Source organism: Giraffa tippelskirchi, chromosome 5 (genome assembly GCF_054371585.1).
Source record: "Giraffa tippelskirchi isolate mGirTip1 chromosome 5, T2T-mGirTip1v1.2.pri, whole genome shotgun sequence".
NCBI lineage: Eukaryota > Metazoa > Chordata > Mammalia > Artiodactyla > Giraffidae > Giraffa > Giraffa tippelskirchi.
The window spans coordinates 30,169,309-30,186,921 of NC_137279.1; the positions used below are offsets into that span (position 1 = coordinate 30,169,309).

General features: G+C 55.5%; 2 protein-coding genes and 1 long non-coding RNA gene across 12 annotated transcripts in view; 1 reads left to right on the forward strand and 2 right to left on the reverse strand.

Annotated features, from left to right (window-relative positions):
- Positions 1-320: 320 nt before the first annotated feature.
- LRRC47 (leucine rich repeat containing 47) lies at positions 321-10,180 on the reverse strand. Of its 2 annotated transcripts, none has more exons than XR_014053234.1 (7): positions 9,542-10,180; positions 3,071-3,523; positions 2,249-2,365; positions 1,560-1,679; positions 1,161-1,263; positions 833-922; positions 321-677 (listed from the first exon to the last, which is right to left on the reverse strand). XR_014053234.1 is itself a non-coding variant. In XM_081488480.1 (7 exons), the coding sequence occupies exons 1-7, from the start codon at positions 10,154-10,156 to the stop codon at positions 429-431; spliced, it is 1,743 nt and encodes a 580-aa protein (XP_081344606.1). In that variant the 5' UTR covers positions 10,157-10,180; the 3' UTR covers positions 321-428. The 2 variants fall into 2 exon arrangements, 1 of the variants encoding a protein (XP_081344606.1); XM_081488480.1 differs by having other exon boundaries at positions 1,564-1,679.
- Positions 1,572-6,441, forward strand: LOC145505727 (uncharacterized). Its single transcript, XR_014053239.1, has 2 exons — positions 1,572-5,719; positions 6,232-6,441. It is a non-coding gene; the product is annotated as an uncharacterized LOC145505727 (long non-coding RNA).
- Positions 10,181-14,974: 4,794 nt separating the features above from the next.
- CEP104 (centrosomal protein 104) overlaps positions 14,975-17,613 on the reverse strand; it is a 41,189-nt gene continuing 38,550 nt past the window's right edge. For all 9 annotated transcript variants that reach the window (XM_081488475.1, XM_081488473.1, XM_081488471.1 and 6 more), the window contains one exon: positions 14,975-17,303. In XM_081488475.1, the coding sequence (XP_081344601.1) occupies positions 17,188-17,303 (116 nt within the window). In that variant the 3' untranslated portion in view covers positions 14,975-17,187. The remainder of the gene's footprint in view (positions 17,304-17,613) is intronic.

Genomic DNA, 17,613 nt, shown 5'->3' on the forward strand with positions numbered 1-17,613 from the left:
CAGTGCTGGTACCAGAGGACTTTAAAGACCCTGAATCGTAGAAAAATAACTGCAGCTCAGTAAAACACACATGGTTCAGCTTCTCAACCTACAGCTGAACATTGACACCAATTATGGTGTCCTTTTCCCCCTGAATACAGTGGTTCGCTGTGTGTCTACATGATTGCAGAACCCTGTGAGCAGTTAATTCCAACCTTTGAGTGACTTCATAAAGAGCGCTGGCAGTCACTCCGGCTGTGAAGGCGAGTGACTTGAGCACGTGACACCGTGGCCTCCCCCCACGGCAGACCGGATGGAGAACTGAACAGAGGGTGCATATATCCTAAAAACACCAAGGTGAAGAATTGTTTAATATCACCCCACGGAAGCCCTGAGGAGCTGGCGCGGTGGATGGCGCAACCCGGGAGTCTCGGGTGGCAGCCTGGCCATCAGCGCAGCACGGTCACATGCGCAGCGGTGAAGTCCAAGTCCGTCTTGGACGGGTACACCACCTTCAGGTGCCCCTCCTCGTCCACCACCCGGACCTGCTCCACCACCAGTGGGGTGCCCCCTGCCGCTTTGGCACCCGGAGTTGCCTTGGGATCCGAGCCGTGTTCAGAGACAGCGTCCGACTCGGGGTCCGAGAGGGAGCCTTCCTCTCTGTTTTCCAGAGTGTACTTGTTGATTTCTGCCATTTTCTGCAAAGGAAAAAAATCTTCTTAATCAAGAGATAAGAGCCAACCCAGGGAAGTCATGGTAAAGGGCCGTGGATGCGCTGTCAGTCCTGCGGGCAGTCCCGCGGGGCCGGCGCCTCGGTGGGCAGCGTGCCCAGGGCGGGGCAGGGCTGGCTCACCAGGATGAGTGCGTCCATGATATCCTTGCAAATCTGCAGGCTGGCGGCACTCGTCACTTCCAGAAACAGATCACTTGTGGTTTTCTTAATCTTAAAAAGAAATTGGGAAGATTTCAGAAAAGAACCAAGTTATCACAAGCAGACACCATCAACTCTGATGTCTCTTCTGCAGAAAACCCCATGTGGTACACGGACCCAGACGTGGCCTCCCCGAGGGATGCAGCACACACGGTGAGTCGTGGGCGGCCACGAACGCCAACCGCGACATAGGTTAACGAGACGCATGATGCGGCCTCAAAATCACTCAGATGCTGACAGCAGCCCCCACCTTGGTCTTCTCGCTGTTGGTGATCGGTGGGAAGGAGATCACGTCGCCATCTGCATCCACGAGGCAGGGATAGTGCTCCTTCCCGTCCAGCAAGTGCAGGTACCTGGTGGGAGTGCACAGTCTCAAGCTCGGCAGTAAACACAGGCTGGCGGGGGGCACTCTGTCAGGGCAAGGGCACGCTCCCTGGGCCTCCAAGGGGTCCAATCCCAGCTGGCGGGCCTGGCTGCCCCCTGCCCTGGCCTCTGTCCCCAGGCACCTGGTGGATGTGCCAACGGCCACCTTTCTCCAGACGACACGCCAGCCAGGCACTGATATTCTGAAGCCAGGAGACGCACGCTAACAGTGTGAGCACTCCGAGGAGAGTGAATCTCCAGGAGGAGTGAGAGTGAGTCCCCTCACCAACCTGTGCAGGCCCGACACGTTCTGCCGCTTCTTCTGCTTCCTGTGCTCCTCGGCCTCCAGCTGCAGCTGTCGCACTAGGTCCTTGGCCTTGACCTCCCGGCGCCCCAGGGGTATGATCTACAAGGGGGAGAACTTCACATTGGCCTGGTGCTGTGGGTCCCAGCGAGAGGGCCAGCTGGCCGAGGAGAGCCCGCCACCCACATCACATGCGGACGCGTGCCTTCAGAGGTCACCCCAGGGGCTGAACCTGAAACCCCTTAAGGTACAGCTGCGTCCCCACGCTTGTGGCTCTGAGGAGGCCATGGGAGGAGATGGGGCTGGCACCCATCCCTGGGGAACCCTCCTCTGCTGGGGCCCGCAGTGCCTCGTGTAGGAACCAAGACCAGGAGCAGGGCTTTGACAGGACAACGCACACTGTAGTCAGCCCCAGATCAGGGGGTTTGCAACTGGGATGTAAATGGCAGTTTTTGGTTAAGTTAATGAGCAGATGAAGGAATCCCTTTCAAATCACACCTCCTTTGATGAGTTTACTTTTGAAAGTAACTGTCGACACAGCCTGCCTTATCCTCTTGCAGCAGAGCAGGGCCACATTCTAACCAGGATGCTCTGACAATCGTCCATACGTATACTTTTCTAAAAGCACAGACAGAACACTGAGACTGCAGACACTGGGCTGTGAACCTCACCTTGAAGTCCTGTGGCGGGCGGGCGGCATAGAGCAGGGGCCCCCGGACAGCTCCAAGGTCGTGGGTCGCGATGGTGGCCACCGTCCTCTTCTCACAGAGGTCCTCGTGCAGCTTCGTCTGCAGCAGAGGATCCAGGCGGCGGAGCTCAGCATGTGAGGGCCCCCATCACCCTGGCCTCCAGTGCAGCCCCGCCCGCTGCCTCCTTTCTCTGCCTCCCAGCCACCTGTTTCTCTTGTGGAGCCTTCCTCAGAGAACTGTTGTCTGCTTATTAGCAGGATTTTCTCTTTCCCCAACTCTTACTGTACAATGCTCAACACTTCCAAGGACCCATCCCGAGCTAAGTTTGTGCGTTGAATAAGCACAAGTGATTTCACAAGAAAAACCAGCCCAGATCTCAGGTCCTGGCTCGGCTCCCTCCCTGAACGCACGGCCTTCCACAGGAGGCCTTAGCCACGCAACCATGCTTGGGGTTTCCCACAGGCAAGGATGTGCTGTATATTTTAAAACCTGGGCAGATGTCACATAAAGACAACAAATTCCTCTCGTCTAGCTAAAGCTTCACAAAAACTCAACAACTCACCCAAGAATGTGCTGGCGAGAGCTGACAGTCCTAATAATATCTCATGCGAGACCAAGTGTGTCACTTACTATGCAAGTGTAGTAGTGACATTTCAGAGACTCAGGATGGAGGCTCCTCCCCACCCACCCAGGCCCAGGCTAGGTTGGGGGAGGAAACCCAGGCGCTTTGCAGGAGTGACGCTCAAGGTCGCCCGGCCCATGGCCCATCCTCCCCACCCCACTTGCACAGCTGTGGGCACCCACCTGGCAGGACAGGAACCGCTTGAGTGCATTCCCAGGTCGCAGATCCATGCCCCGCACGACGGCGCCCACGAAGAACGGCCGCACGTCCCTGACCTCAGGGCTTGCCCGGACTGTCAATGGGGCGGGGTTCTCCGACACGTGCAGGACGCGGAGTAGCAGCCGGCTGGCCTCGTCCACCGCCACATCTGCGCCCTCTCCGCTCTCCCTCTTCTTCCGCTCCCGTCTCTTCCGCCGGCCCTCCTCCTTGTCGGGGCCCTCAGCCTTGCCCCGGCACCGGCCGCGGCCCCCAGCACGCAAGTACTCCAGGATGGACCTGGTCTGGCAGCCGCTGACCATCTTCTCCAGGCGCTTGTCTCGCAGCCTGTTTCCCCGGAAGTTGATGTCCTTGAGCTTTGGGCAGTCAGCCAGCTCTGCCGGGATCTCGCTAAGCTGGTTGTTGGACAGGTCCAATGTCTGTGAGGGAGACCGGGACACATCAGACCCCCAGCTCTGGTCTGTTGCTGGGCCATGAGAGGCCCCCAAGGCCCACCCTCCTTGACTGTCTGCCTTGTATCAGCAACACAAACACATGCCACACTCGCCCCCACCCTGTTGCCCAGTATGGAAACATGGACTGTCCACCGAGGGGAGGTGTGGATGGCCTGCCAGTCACCTCTCTCAAACGGTGCTTGACCACTGTGTCCTTGTGGTAACTACAGCACAATTTCAGGTCGACGGTTAGGTTGAGGAAAAAAAGACAGCAAGGAAGGAGTGGGATGTTTGGTTAAGAACAAGCAGGAACTTCACACAAGAAATTTCCCACAAAATGGTGACAAAGTGTTTTTACCGTTTTCAATATTTATTTGGTGGCCTTAGTTGCCCCATGGCATGTGCGATCTTAATTTCCAGACGGAGGATCAAACCCACATCTCCTGCATTGTAAGGCAGATTCTTAACCACTGGACCACTAGGGAAGTCCTAAGATGTTTTTAAGTAAATGAGCAGAAGAGAAAGAAAGAGCATGAGTAACAGTGTCTCGCTCCATGCTGAGATGTGACGTTTCCAGCACACAGGGGATTCTCCTGTATCCTGCATGTGTGATGGATAGTGAGTTGGTGTCAGTGCTGGGAGGGCTCTGGGCCCTTTGCTGTGATGTGGGAGGAGAGAGTGGGGGCCACTGCTGTCTGTGCGTCAGGAGGCCCGTGAGAAGGGAGAGGAGGATGGGGGAAGCAGTCATGAGTGTCGCTGACCTGGGGTAAGAGGTGGTGGGCAGAGGGCAGGGTCCTGTGCCCTGAGCGGGGGGGCGGGGGAGGTGGGGAACGACTCAAGTTGGTGGTAAAGAGGACGGTCCCTCGCAGGAGACTGGCCACACCACCATCCCAGGAGGCATCCAGCCCTGCAAGTAAATGGCTTCTTGTGGGAAGCTCTGGCGAGACCTTGCACGGCTTTGCTTACACCTGACCTGGGCTTAGGGACTTGACAGGGGGGCCTGGGGAGAAGCCTGCTGGCCTGGTTTAGTTGCAGCAAGCACAGGGCCTGGCCTTTGAAAAGCGAGGCAGTGATGGGTGGCAGGGGGCCCGAGGCCTGAGGATCAGTGAGTGCTTGGGTGAGACCACCATTGAGCCCCAGTGACAACCCCGTGGGCAGGCTCCTCTGGACACTCAGGAAGCAGCACTCACACGAGTGTGGCCTGCGAGGAGTCCTGGTCCTGATTGGGACACAATGGTCCTGGAAAGACCCACAGCTGGTGGCAGGTTTGTCACCAGCTGGGAAGGCAGGCGGGGCTCTGATGATGCCGTCTGCTGTGGTTACACAGAGGGCAACCCCAAGTTACGAAGGGAACCCTCTTTATCACTCCTGTCTGGAGCCCTCTGGCTCAGCAGTCAGGCTGCAGCGAGGCCGGGACAGCAGTGTGGAGGGGCATGGGAAGTGGATGTGCGACAGAAGAGCCTCCGCCTGGCAGGACCGGAGGCTCGGGGAGAAGGGAGCAACTGCCAAGCAGGATCTGATCCTGCACTCAACCCGGAAACAGAAAGAAAAGATGAGCCCGATGCAGTCTCCAAGTGTCACCAGGGACTGAACACTCACTGGTCACCGGGCTGCAGGTTAACTCAGCAGTCACAGTGTTGCCTCTCTTGGCCTGTCCCTCCATGCGGGCGCGACTGGGCAGGTGGGCAGAGGGGCTGAAACGTGGCCCTTCCAGGGTGCTGTGACACCCCGGCCCCCCCCAACGGGACATGGCGGTACCCCCATCCCACAGTTGGGCAGTGCTGAGCCCACGTGTCCTGCATCAGAAGACGCCTGCTCTGGAGGACTGGCCAGGGCCACCTAGACTGATGTCTGCGTGTGCACACTCAGCCAGGTTGGGGCCAGATGAGCTGGGTCCCGTGCCCGCAGGGAGGCTGTGAGCAGAAACAAAGAGCTGCTGTGTCACAGTCACGTTTGACCTGCACATCCAGCCTTGGGGTCTCCTGTACCATCCAGAGGGTCTTTGGCCAAACAGCTTGGACTCCACTGGCACCTCTGTGGCGTGAAAGCACAGCTGCCGACGGTGGAGTGCGTCTGCCTCCATGGTGAGAAGACCCTGAGACAGCAGCAGGGGAGGTGCCAGCAAGAAATGGGGGCAGGAGATATTCCCAGCCCTAACAGCTGTGTCAGGCCAGCAGCCTGGTGAGGTGGTCTCCACACAGGGCAGGTGCAGGGGTATCGGGGTAGGGTCTTACAGGGCAACAATCACTAACACTGGGTATTTCTGAGCAGCAAGTGGTGGCAGCTCAGGACCTGCCCTGAGGCCCTGGGCAGAGGAGGGGGCTGGGCAGCTGCTGGGTCTCTGGGGGCCGTGTCCAGCAGAAACAGGGAGACCACTAACAAGCAAAAACTGACCCCAGCAGCACAATGTGCCACGCCTAGCCCCACCTAAACTGCATATTTGATGTGGAGTGGAGTCCACAGGTTTCCCAAGTGGACCAGGAGCACATGGGAGGAGGTGGGGGGGAGCAGTGTTGGGGCTCCAGGAAATGGGAGAAACCTGGACATAACATCCACACAGGGAGTTAATTAAATTGCACAGGAGGGAGGGAGATAGGAAATGCATAATCACCAAGAGGAGAATTAAGTGCACTTGGAGGCAACTCCTTCAAGGCACCTTCCCAGGACACCCACTCATCCCCTCCCTCCTGTAGGTGACACTGGCTGGGCAGGGCTAGTCTCTGCCCTAGACTACAATTTGACCACCGCTGGGCCCCGCTGCAGGGGAGGGACCCTAAGTTCCTGGCTGAGACCACAGACACACACTATCCCTGGGGGTGTGGAAGAACCCCTCTGCTCCAGCTGAGGGGACCAGGACTCACCATCTCCGGCAGCAACTGAGAAAATAAAAGGATGGAAAGATACTTCTTTGTGGAAGCTGATTCTGGGAGGAGTCCTGTATGTGAGTGACACTGGGCCCGGCACTGGCAGGACTGGACAGACCCTGAACACTGTGCTCCTTCAACTGACGAACATGCTGTCCCGGGACAGCTGGGGGCACATCTGTCCTCCCCATCCCTCCAGCGGTCCCCAATGGGAGTGCCACAGGTCTGGGGAGCGGTCACTGACAGTGAGGGCAGAGTGCTGTGTGGGGGCCCATCTCTGGCTCATCACAGTCCAGCAGCTGACTCCATGGGAAATGGAACCTGGTGGGCAGAAGCCTGGCTGGGGGCCCCGAGGCTGGGACGATGAGGAAGCTGGGCTCTCCAGGCAGTGTGGGCCTGGAGGGGGAGGACAGCTCTCTGTGCAGCCTCTTTGCCCCCATGGCTACAGGAGAGACGAGGGTCCGGCCTTCACGACTCCCAGGTGAGTGGACACCAAGGCACTCACATGGGCCCTCTGTGGACTGGGGGGGTGACTGGGACAAGCAGAGGCTGTGTGCTGTCACTCTGGTGGCCCCTCCAGGTGTCCACATCCATGTGCTGCATCTCCCACGACTCTCGACTGAGCTCTGCTTACAGAATCAGCAGGATGCAGTGGACCCAGTGGGCTGCGGAGTCCAGGTCTGCTTCCCGAGAAGGCCCGGCTCCGGAGCCCTGAGCCACCACGTGAGGGCAGACCATCTGTCTGGGGCGGGAGATGTCCCGAGATGACAGAGAGAGAGAAGCCATCCGTGTCAGCTGAGCCTAGCTTGAGCCCACAGCAGCTGACTGTGGCCACACGAGCGATCAACAGCCAGGCGGCGCCGGTCCAGCTGGGCTGGCCCAGAGTGGATGACCGGGAGCAAAGAAAACCACTGTTGTTGTGTTAAGCCACAATCTTGGCACGGCTATATAGCCACAGAGGACACGCACCAGCGCTGTCACCACACTTTCTTCATGACACCACGGTCACCCTCACAGTTCTCACGGGGGAGGGGATGGGCAGGAGCCCAGGGCGCTGCTACAAGACGCTTAACTGAACCCACACTTTCCGGTTCTGAGCTCAGCTGTCCCCCAACAGCGCAGGAAGGACAGAGAACACTGGTGTCCTTGCAGCTCCAGCAGGTGGAGGGACTCTGCTTCACCCAGTTCGAGGAGCCGTTCCCCAGGGAGGCATCACTTTAGAAAAGGCCCCCAAAGGACATCCAAGTCCAAGCAGATTCCCAGCAGCTCTGACGTGGCGCTCTCCAAGATATGGCCTCTTCATGTAACAGAGATGGATGGGAGTCTAGAAATGGGAACAAAATGGGCCAGGAAACTGGGGGCTGAGCAGTGAGACAGTCTCTCTGACCTGAGCGAGGGCATTCTGGGCACAACAAAGACGACTTTACTGGGTGGGTATGCAGAGGTACACAGAACATTAAAGAAACAAAACAAACCCAAACTTTCACCTTCTGTAAAATCAAGAGGGTAGGAGATGGGTGACGAACAGAAAGGGCTTACGCCACGTGTCACACCAGCCTCTCAGGGAAGCTACGAAGCTACAGCCCTGGGGACCAGTGTCTGGGAGTTGTTCCAGGAGCTTCCTGAGTGCCTTCCTGGAAACACCAGCAAGTGTGCGTCGCTCTGTTCTCGTGACCACACACACAGGCACTTCTACCCTGACACAACGTTGTTGTTGTTTAGTCACTAAGTCGTGGCGTGTCACTCTGTTCTTGCGACCACACACACACACTTCTATCCTGACACAATGATGTTGCTGTTGTTTAGTAACTAAGTCGTGTCCAACTCTTTGCAATGCCATGGACCGAAGCACGCCAGGCTCCTGTCCTCCACTACCTCATGTCCATTGAGTCGGTGATGCCATCCAACCATCTCATCCTCTGTCACCCCCTTCTCCTCCTGCCCTCAATCCTGCCCAGCATCAGGATCTTTTCCAATGAGTTGACTCTTCACATCAGGTGGCCAAAGTATTGGAGCTTCAGCTTCAGCATCAGTCCTTCCAATGAATATTCAGGGTTGATTTCCTTTAGGATTAACTGGTTTGATCTCCTTGGTGTCCAAGGAACTCTCAAGAGTCATCTCCAGCACCACAATTTGAAAGCATTAATTCTTTAGCCTTCTTTATGGTCCAACTCTCACATCCCTGCGTGACTACCGGGAAGACCACAGATTTGATTACACTGACCTTTGTCAGCAAAGTGATGTCTCTGCTTTTTAATCTTGACACTTAGACATTTGTAAAATGAGTTGGCAACATCTCAAGAGCAATTCCTGCTGCAAAAAGGTCAGTTGCTAAAGTGCATACACATTTGATTGTTTAAAAAAAGTCTACACAAAAGGGATGGAAAACAAGTGGAAGAAACAGAGGCCTGCCTCTTTAAGGACAAGAGCCTCTAGAATGGACTTAGGCCGTGGTGCTGGCAACCTCTGCCCTCCCTGCCCTCCCATCTCTTCCTCAATAGATTTACTAGGCCCTTGTTATGAGTCCAGCATTGTTTGACCTGGGGTCCCCGGATAAATAAAACAAGCAAGCAGTCCCTAGACAGAACAGTCTAGAGAATGCTGCAAGCTATTCGCTGTGTACTCTGGGCAATCCTTCCCACCTCCTGTAAAACTGGAATAACTGCCCTTGCCTTGAAAAGTCGCTGCTGGGGTCAAGTGAACTATCCTGTGAGATCACACGAGGGGCCTTATGCAAATTCCAGTCATTTCACAGCTTCGTGCCCTGTCTGGGAGGCCCCACGCACAAAGCTCACTGTCCTTTCACAAATATTTGGAGAGACAAACATTTAGCAATGGGTCCCTGCTGCTGACCTGCTTCCGACCTGAGCGGGAAGCCCACCCAGTTGGCAATCAAGAAACACAATCACTTGTGTTAAGTGTTAAGGCCCAGTTGTGAGCAGAACGTGATGTGAGCCGTGAGACCACCCGAGGATGGAGGTCAGGCGAGTGGGAAGGGACCTGCGGGTGGACCGGCTTCCCAGCGGTGCCGACGTTGAGTGGCCCTTCCCAGCTGGGGAGGAACGGCTCTGCACCGGGAGGAGATCGCCCACCGCGGCTACCAGAGGGCTCGCCCCGCTCGCCCGCCCGCCCTGCTGACCTTGAGCGAAGCCAAGTGGGCGATGTCAGGGCTGAGCTCCCGGAGGCAGTTGTCGGCCGCCGTCAGTTCGCTGAGCAGCGGCAGCGCGCCGGGGAGGAAGAGCGCGGCGGGGAAGGCGTCCAGGCGGTTGCCAGTGAGGTTGAGGGTCTGCAGGCGCGGCGCGCAGCGCGCCAGGTCGGCCGGCAGCTCGCGCAGCCGGTTGCCGCTAAGGTTGAGGCTCTGCAGCTGCGGGAGGCCCGGCGGCTCGGCGGGGCCTAGACCCTGGCCCGGCGGCAGCGCCTCCAGCGCGTTGCCCGACAGGTCGAGCACACGCAGCGCGGGCAGCGGGCCGAGCTCGGGACTCAAGCCGGGCCCCAGTGCGTTGCGCCGCAGCACGAGGCTATGCAGCTGCGGGAGGCCTTGCGCCAGGCCTGGGCCCGGCTCGCGCAGGCTCCCGCAGCCGCTCACCTCCAGGTAATGCAGCAGCGGTAGGGTGAAGAGCCGCGGCGGCAGCCGCCCGCCCGCCGCGCGCACCCGCTCCTCCAGTCCGGGCCCCGTTAGCAGCAGCTCCCGCCGCCGCTCCCGCTCCGCCAGGTCCAGCTCGGGCCAGGCCTCCGACACCGCAGTCGCCGCCATCGCGCCGCTGCTCCCGCAGCCCCTGCCGGGGCGGTTCCGGGGCACGCGGTACAATTTCCGATCTGGGCCGGAAGGCGCCATTGAGAGCGGCGCGGACGCTGGAGCGCCGCCGCGAGCGTCTTAAAGGAGCCGTGTAGGGTCAGGGGGTGTTGAGATCTTCAGCGCCTTGGACCCGCTTCTCGCTGTGGTCGTAGGACGTTGGAGCGTCGGGCCGCCGGTCGAGCCCTCCCACCCGCGAGGCTGTCGGGAAGCAGCGGGGACGACCGAGTCCCTAAGCAAGACCGGAGAGCGAGTCTGCGGCCGCGTCGGCCTCACGGCCCGGGGGAGGTGCCCGGGAACGTCGTGACTCCCCGGGCTAAAGGCCATCTACAGGGCGAAGGGGGAGGAGATGAGTGGCTTTTAGGGGAGATGAACGGGCCTTAGAAGACAGACGGGCGGGAGGACCGTGTGACACCGGCTATGTTGTTTCTCCTAGTCCCTCGGGGGTCTCGGTCTTAGTTCCTTTGGGAGGCTGTGTTTAGGCAAGAAGGGGAGTTCAGACAAGCCTCTCCCTGCACTGATTTTCAGGGGCACACAGCTCAGAATAGCCGGTGTACCGAGGTGCACGGTTCCGGGTGGCATAGTCCACTACCTTTCAAACTCAACCAAGTTCATCTCGGTAGTTTCCCATGTGTTGGCTCCCTCTCCCTGCCCTGTGGCTGTAATCACCCTCATGCGTGCTTACTCAGTCGTGTCTGACTCTGCGACCCCATGGACTGTAGCCCGCCAGGCTCCTCTGTACTTGGGATTCTCCAGGCAAGAACAGTGCAGTGGGTTGCCATTTCCTCCTCCAGGGGATCTTCCCGACCCGAGGATCCAACCCGCGTCTCAACTTCCCCTGTGTTGGCAGGTGGGTTCTTTACCACTGTGCCACCCGGGAAGCCCTATAAAGCCCCAGCTGTCCTGTAATCAGAGTTGAGAGGACTCTCCCTTGTCGCAATGGTCAAATAAGTCTTCCTTGCTGTTTTTAATAAGCACCCTGTGCACTTTTTTTCTTTATAGGTTAGTGGTTTGTGTATTGGAATCACCAAGAAATTACAAATGAATGATGCCCCAGTCCCTTGTCCAGAGATGCTGGCCTGACAGTCTGGGCTGCAGATCGGGTGTGGGGATTTACACGCTCCACCGGCATTTCTGTTGAGCAGGCAAATTTGTGAGGCTGCTGGGGAGCAGACAGTTTCCCTGTGTTAGGACCCACGGGCCAGAAGTGTTTGGAGGAGGAGGTGAGAGGAATAGTGCTGAGGTCGACTGTACTATTCTCTGCTCCTGTTTTCGTTAACCCCTCACCCCAGTTTCATTTTGTTTTGAAATTTCTGAACATTGTATTGAAGGGTGATGGACTTCCAGAAAAGTGTGCCCATAGCGTAAGTGGATTTTGTCCAGACCGAACACATCTGTGTAGCCATCATGAAGATCAAGAAAACAATGATCACCAGTCCCTACAAAGCCTCCTCATGCCCTGACACTGTAGTTTTGCTGCTTTTTTTGCACTTCTTGTATACGGTGCAGGGCCAGGCCTAGGCCTGCGGGAGTCATCTGTGTGGGGGTGGCACTTGTGCACTGTCTGGTGTTTTAGTACGTTTGAATGAGTGTGTGTGTGTGTGCGCGCTCAGTCATGTCTGACTGCAACCCCATGGACTGTAGCCCGCCAGCCTCCTCTGTCCATGGGGATTTTCCAGGCTTGAATTCTGGAATGGGTTGTCATTTTCTCCTCCAGGGGATCTTCAGGACACAGGGATTGAACTCTGGACTCTCGTGTCTCCGTCACTGGCAGGCGCATTCTTTACCATGGCGCCAGCTGGGAAGTCTGTTTATTTCCAGCAGAGCCTTTGTGCTGTGCTGATTTCACCCTTGTCACCCCCAGTGACCCCACACAGGAAAGACACGTTTTTGTCTTGGTCGCTGTTGTGACCAGTTCCATCTGTGAAGGACAGGCAGTGACTGTCCCAAGGTCAGGAGAGGTGAGGTAGGCCCCTAAGACCTTGTCCACACTTGCCTTCTGAGCCGGCTCTCACTTCCCTCCGCGTGCTGCTGCAGCCACACCCAGAAGAGCTTTCAGTCTCCTCAGTGATTTCTTGGAAGATTGTACATACATAGTATCAGTGACTTTCAGTTCCTGGGACCTGCGTGTCCTCTTGCCTGCTTAGTTTCCTGGAGTAGGTTTCTGGGCAGCTGTCCGACAGCTTGTGCTAACACATGCCATCTTGATAGGTGATGTGGGTAGTAGCAGTTGTATAGGAGCTGACACTGGACACCACCAACAGCCATCACCAGGAGAAAGGATAGTACATTGTGAGACGAGCTGAAAGCAGATGGCTATGTGGAGAGCATGCGCTGAGCTACACATGGCAGCATGAGTGACAGATCACAGAAGGACGGTTCGGTGTGCACAGCTTAAACGTGTCACACTCAGGATTCCATCATGAAGGATCCACACCTTTGTGGTGAGTCCATGAAGACAGCCGAGGTGGATCCTGGGGACAGTGCGAGCAGACCCCAGCGCTGTGGCTGCACCTTCCCCAGCCTGGCCCAGCTGCTGGGTCAGCTTGTGGGGGCAGCCAGTCCAGCCAGACCCCTCTCCCTCCCCTTCCCCACCTGAGTCCTGGTTCCATCGCTGTCCGTACCCTGGTTGACGCTGGGGGCTGGAGGCCCTGGGCACTGGCTTCACTTGCCCTCCTGCCTCTGGCCCAGCCTTAGGATCCCCAAATTTGGTGAACAGCACTCCCAGGCGTTGCCTCCTTTCCCCCCGGGGGAAGGACGATCCTGATCCAGAACCCTTGCAGTGGTGCCAGCGGTCACCCCAGAGCGTCTGGCGGGATGCTGCTCCCCTCCATTTCCAGGACTGGTCCCCGGACACCAGCAGGCACTAATAGTGAAGGCATGGCCAGATGACTGGTACGGAGGTGGCCATGGGCCACTCTTGGGGAGCCCTCAACCTTCAGGATAAGGGCCGTGAAAGGGGGCCATGGGGATGAGCCAGACCCAGGCTGCCTGCTCACAAGACCACCCCTTTCAGAATCTGACTCTGCTCCCCACTTGTCCTGAGGGATACCTCTTGATGGGGAGGGGCCTGCACACTGCCCCTGCACTTGAGCGCTCAGACTTGGGTGGCGGTGGGGTGGGGGCTGTGGTGTCCTTCATCCTGAAGCTGGGGGCGGGGGGCTTGCTCCCACCCCACCTGGAGGCATCCCCAGGTGCCTTGAGCCAGCAGGAAGCCTGGAGCGATTTCAAGGCCATTTGGGCAGGTGGATGGTCCCACACCTTCAGTCTTCCCCATCCCCGCCATGGGCTCAGCACCTTCCCCACCTGAGCTGAAGGAGTGGAGGCTGCCTGGGCGGATCTGCTGTGTGCATGAGGGTAGGTGGGGGCCTTGTTAGCACCTTCCTCTCAGCTCCATTCCAGGCGGGGACCGAGGCAGAGACAAGCAAATCTGGACTCCACTACCTGGAACCTGTGCCCACACCCCTGTTCCAGGGTGCACAGAGGTGCAGGGCATAGCGCTGACATCTGGGTGAGGGTTTGGGCACTGAGCCAGTCTCCCTGCCTACAGTGGTGGTGAGAACACTGCCCCGCAGGTCCTCAGAGGGTTCGAGAACACCCACATGGGGGCACAGGACCTCCACAGAATTTCTGCCAACACAGCAGCTCAGGGGGTCGCTGCCTTAAGCCCTGACCCCAGATCCAGGAGGTGCAACCCCCACCCAGGGCTTCCCTACCCCCAGTGGTGGCAGCAGTGGGGGAGGGGTGGGTGCAGGCCCCAGGGCTCCCAGGACTCAGGTCGCACTTTGCTCTGCAGGCTTTTGTTTTTGGTGCTGATCTAGTTTTTAAGAGCAGATGAGCAATGGCACAGATGAACACCTAACTGAGAGCAGGTGGAACCACACTCTCCCAGAGTTCACACCAGTTTCCCCCTCCCCCCTGTGCACAGGCTCACACACACTCTGCCTGCGCAGGTAAGAGAACTGATTTTTGCTGTTTAAACTGGAATGCCCCTAAATTTCAAGTTTATGTATATGTGCACCTGTGTCTAACTCTTTGTGACACTATGGACTGTAGCCCGCCAGGCTCCTCTGTCCATGGGGATTCTCCAGGCAAGAATACTGGAGTGGGTTGCCATGCCCTCCTCCAGGGGATATTCCTGACCGAGGAATTGAACCCAAATCTCCTGCATTGCAGGCGGATTCTTTACCTGCTGAGCCACATGTGGAAGGCTTCCCCTTCCATATATAAGGGGAAGCCCTTATATATGTGTGTGTGTGTGTGTGTGTGTGTATATACATATATATATATGTGGAAAAAACTGTAACTTCAAAATGGAAACAATCATAAAATCAAAACTAGTAAAAGCTTAAAACCAGTCTTCAGCAGAGAAAATACTGTTTTACTTACTTGAAAAGCAAAATAGCCTTGTTGGCTGGTAAAAATTCTCTCTTTCAAAAGGAATAAAAAAACACAGGAAGAGATTAAGAGGTATGAAACTTTGATGGGAGCACAACTGGGGTGTTTATAAAATGTTCTCTTTATCCTGAAGGATAAAATTGGTCACTATTTCTAATTTATGTGCAGCTTAAAATCTTCTAGCTTCTTCAGCAGTAAACCCACAAATAACTTATTTTAGGAACTAGACTCCTTCCTGGCAACTTAGTGCCCCCTGCCCCTTGCCCAGCAAACCTCAGCGACTCAGTGGCATCTTGGGGCTGTATCACGCCTGCATATTTACAGAAGGAGATGTAACTTAATCATAAGCTTTTCAAGTATAGTCTTAAAAGGAACAGAACATTTAGTAATCTTTTTATTATATTCACATGCTCAGGGTGAATTCACCCCTAAGCCCTGAAACAACAACAAAAATATATTACTTAGATGTTTTATAATTTTGGTACCCGAAATAAAGACAAATAGAAAACTATGTCAAAACATTAAAAAGTTGCAAATTTTCATTAAAAGTATTTACATTTGTATTCTAATGCCAAATTTATAGATAATTCTTTTAAATTAGATACTCTGGAATATGAAAATAATAAAATAAATATTGTTAAATAGCCACAACATATTCATGAATGAAATTTCAGCTATTAATTACTGTTCCAAGTTTAGATATTTATGAATGGCCAAGGCAGCTTACAGTTCCTTTTTACTTTTTTATCCTTTATTCTTGGTTCCTTAATAGCATATAACTCTAAACTTTTTAAATGGCCACTGATCACTGCCATGAATCATTTGAACATAAACACATGATTCTTCTGTAACCAGCAAGATCGACCTGTTTTAAATGCAATTAATTTTGTCAATCACTAAAAATTAAGTATTTTTATAAACATCTTCTTTACAATATATAGAAAACATTACATGTATGTTTCTTCAAAGTTTTGATTGGCGAGAAAAGGATAATTTCTTGGTTAACTTTTCTCATTCTATTTAAAGGAGTGTTTTATGTGTACTTCAGCAATGGGTTAGAAGATCATGGCAACACCTTTTTGAACCAGGAAGAATCATTTTATAATTCCCTTGGCATCTGTACTCTGCTCTATCTAGTAAAGTTTTACGTTATTTCTCCCCCCATACTTTTAAATTTTTTAATAGAGTATTTTTGAAGGTAATTCTCTTTGTCAGTCTTATTCTGGCTCAGGATTTTGAGTCAATCACATGAGACTAATACAGGTTCACCATCACTAACTTACCCAGGGAGTACCTTGCTCAAATGGCTATTTTTTTATTATATATTTTGTTATTTTACATGGTTTGGAATTAAAATTTCTTACATTAGCTGTGCGGTACAAACTTCATCAGTTTCGTGAGTTTCTAGTGGGCATCCTGGAAGCCTACCTGTCACACACTCAGGAGGAAGTGTACCCCTGGGCACACGGCCAGGCAGGGAGGGCAAGGCTACCTTCTTTGGGTCTCTAGTGAGCTGGGCACCTGGGGACCACAGGCCTGGACACGAAGATGGCCTTTCCAAGCATGTTTTTCCCTACAGCTACCTGGTTCTGAAGCCGGGCAAGCCACTTCCACAGGCTGGGTGGGGGGGGTGGATTGGTTAGGGGCTGGTGAGGAGAGGTTTGGTTTCATTTTACTTGGCTTTTATTAAAGTAATGGTATAAAGTGTTGGAGAAAAGAACATACAGTTCCAGTTTCCACAGATCCCAGTGGGTCAGAGTGATGGGCTGGGCAGAGGCTCGGAGGCTCCTCTGAAAGTTACACAGGATGGGGGTCGCTCCATCTGCCCCAGGGGCTTAAGGAAGGGCCTTTCTGACTGACACACCTGCTCAGGTGAGTGCAGGAGCATCAGGGAATGTCATCTTATATATTTTTAGGGGTTCATGCATGTAAAGAACTTGAAGCCCCCTGAGGAAGGGCCTGCTGTGCAGCCATCAGCATTAACCTCGGATCCCCTTGAGGCGGGGGCCAGCATGGGGGTGGTGGTGTCAGGTGGGCTGCGCTCAGAGCACCTGCAGGTGAGAACTGAGGGGGCTGGGCGGGGACCTTACTTCTCCACCTTGACCTTACTTGCTGCTGTGGACGTGTAGGCTCTGCAGGCTGATGGCTCCCCGACCTTGAGGGGAGGAGTCACAGCCGGGGAGGAGGGGCACAGGGTGACTGGCAGGCACCAGCCCACCTTGTCCCATCCTGGCCTGGTGAGCCCCGCCAACCGTCCTCCACGCTGAGAGACCCACGTGCAAGAGATTTAGAGGGAGCAAGGACTTTATAGAAATCACTCCCAGCGTTTGTAGAGAGGTCACTTTGCACATGCCTACCTGGTGCTGCTCTTTCAGCAGAACCGTCTCCCTCTGTGACCCCGGGCGGGGAGGGCAGAGACCTGACAGCGGAGCCATGGGGAGACAGGGCTGCACTCGGGACGGGCATGGCCAGGAGCCTGGGACAGCAGGGGTGGAGCGGGGGTAGACACATCCAGGGATGCTCTGAGGAGACACGGCCATGTCATGGGAGCTGCGCGGCCCCTCTGGAGGTGAGGAGGCGGGTGCTGCGTCGTGTCACCGCTTCATGTACGTCCTGCTGGAGCTTTTACTCAGGCCCCCCTTCGGGGTGGGGATCTTGCTTCCGCCCTTGGATCCTGAGGTCCCTGCCCTGGTGGTGGCTGGGCCTTTACCTGCAGTGGACATGCAGACACAGAGTGCGGGGGATACATGTGAGCCAGTGCACAGAGCCCAGTGACGGTGTAAGTGGCAGGTGTCACCAGGCACTGGGAGGAGCCGAGTACGAGGGGCCTGGATGCTCCCACCCAGGGGTCAGCACCACACACGGGTGTCACCTAGCCCACAAGCGGCCGTGCCACCCACGAGGACATACATGTGATGGCAGAAGAGGAAGAACAAAGAGCCAGAGGAGAAGCCTGACACATGCTTGCAAGGAAGAACGAAGCCATACACCTCATTTTCAACTTCAAAAACTTGGCTCCC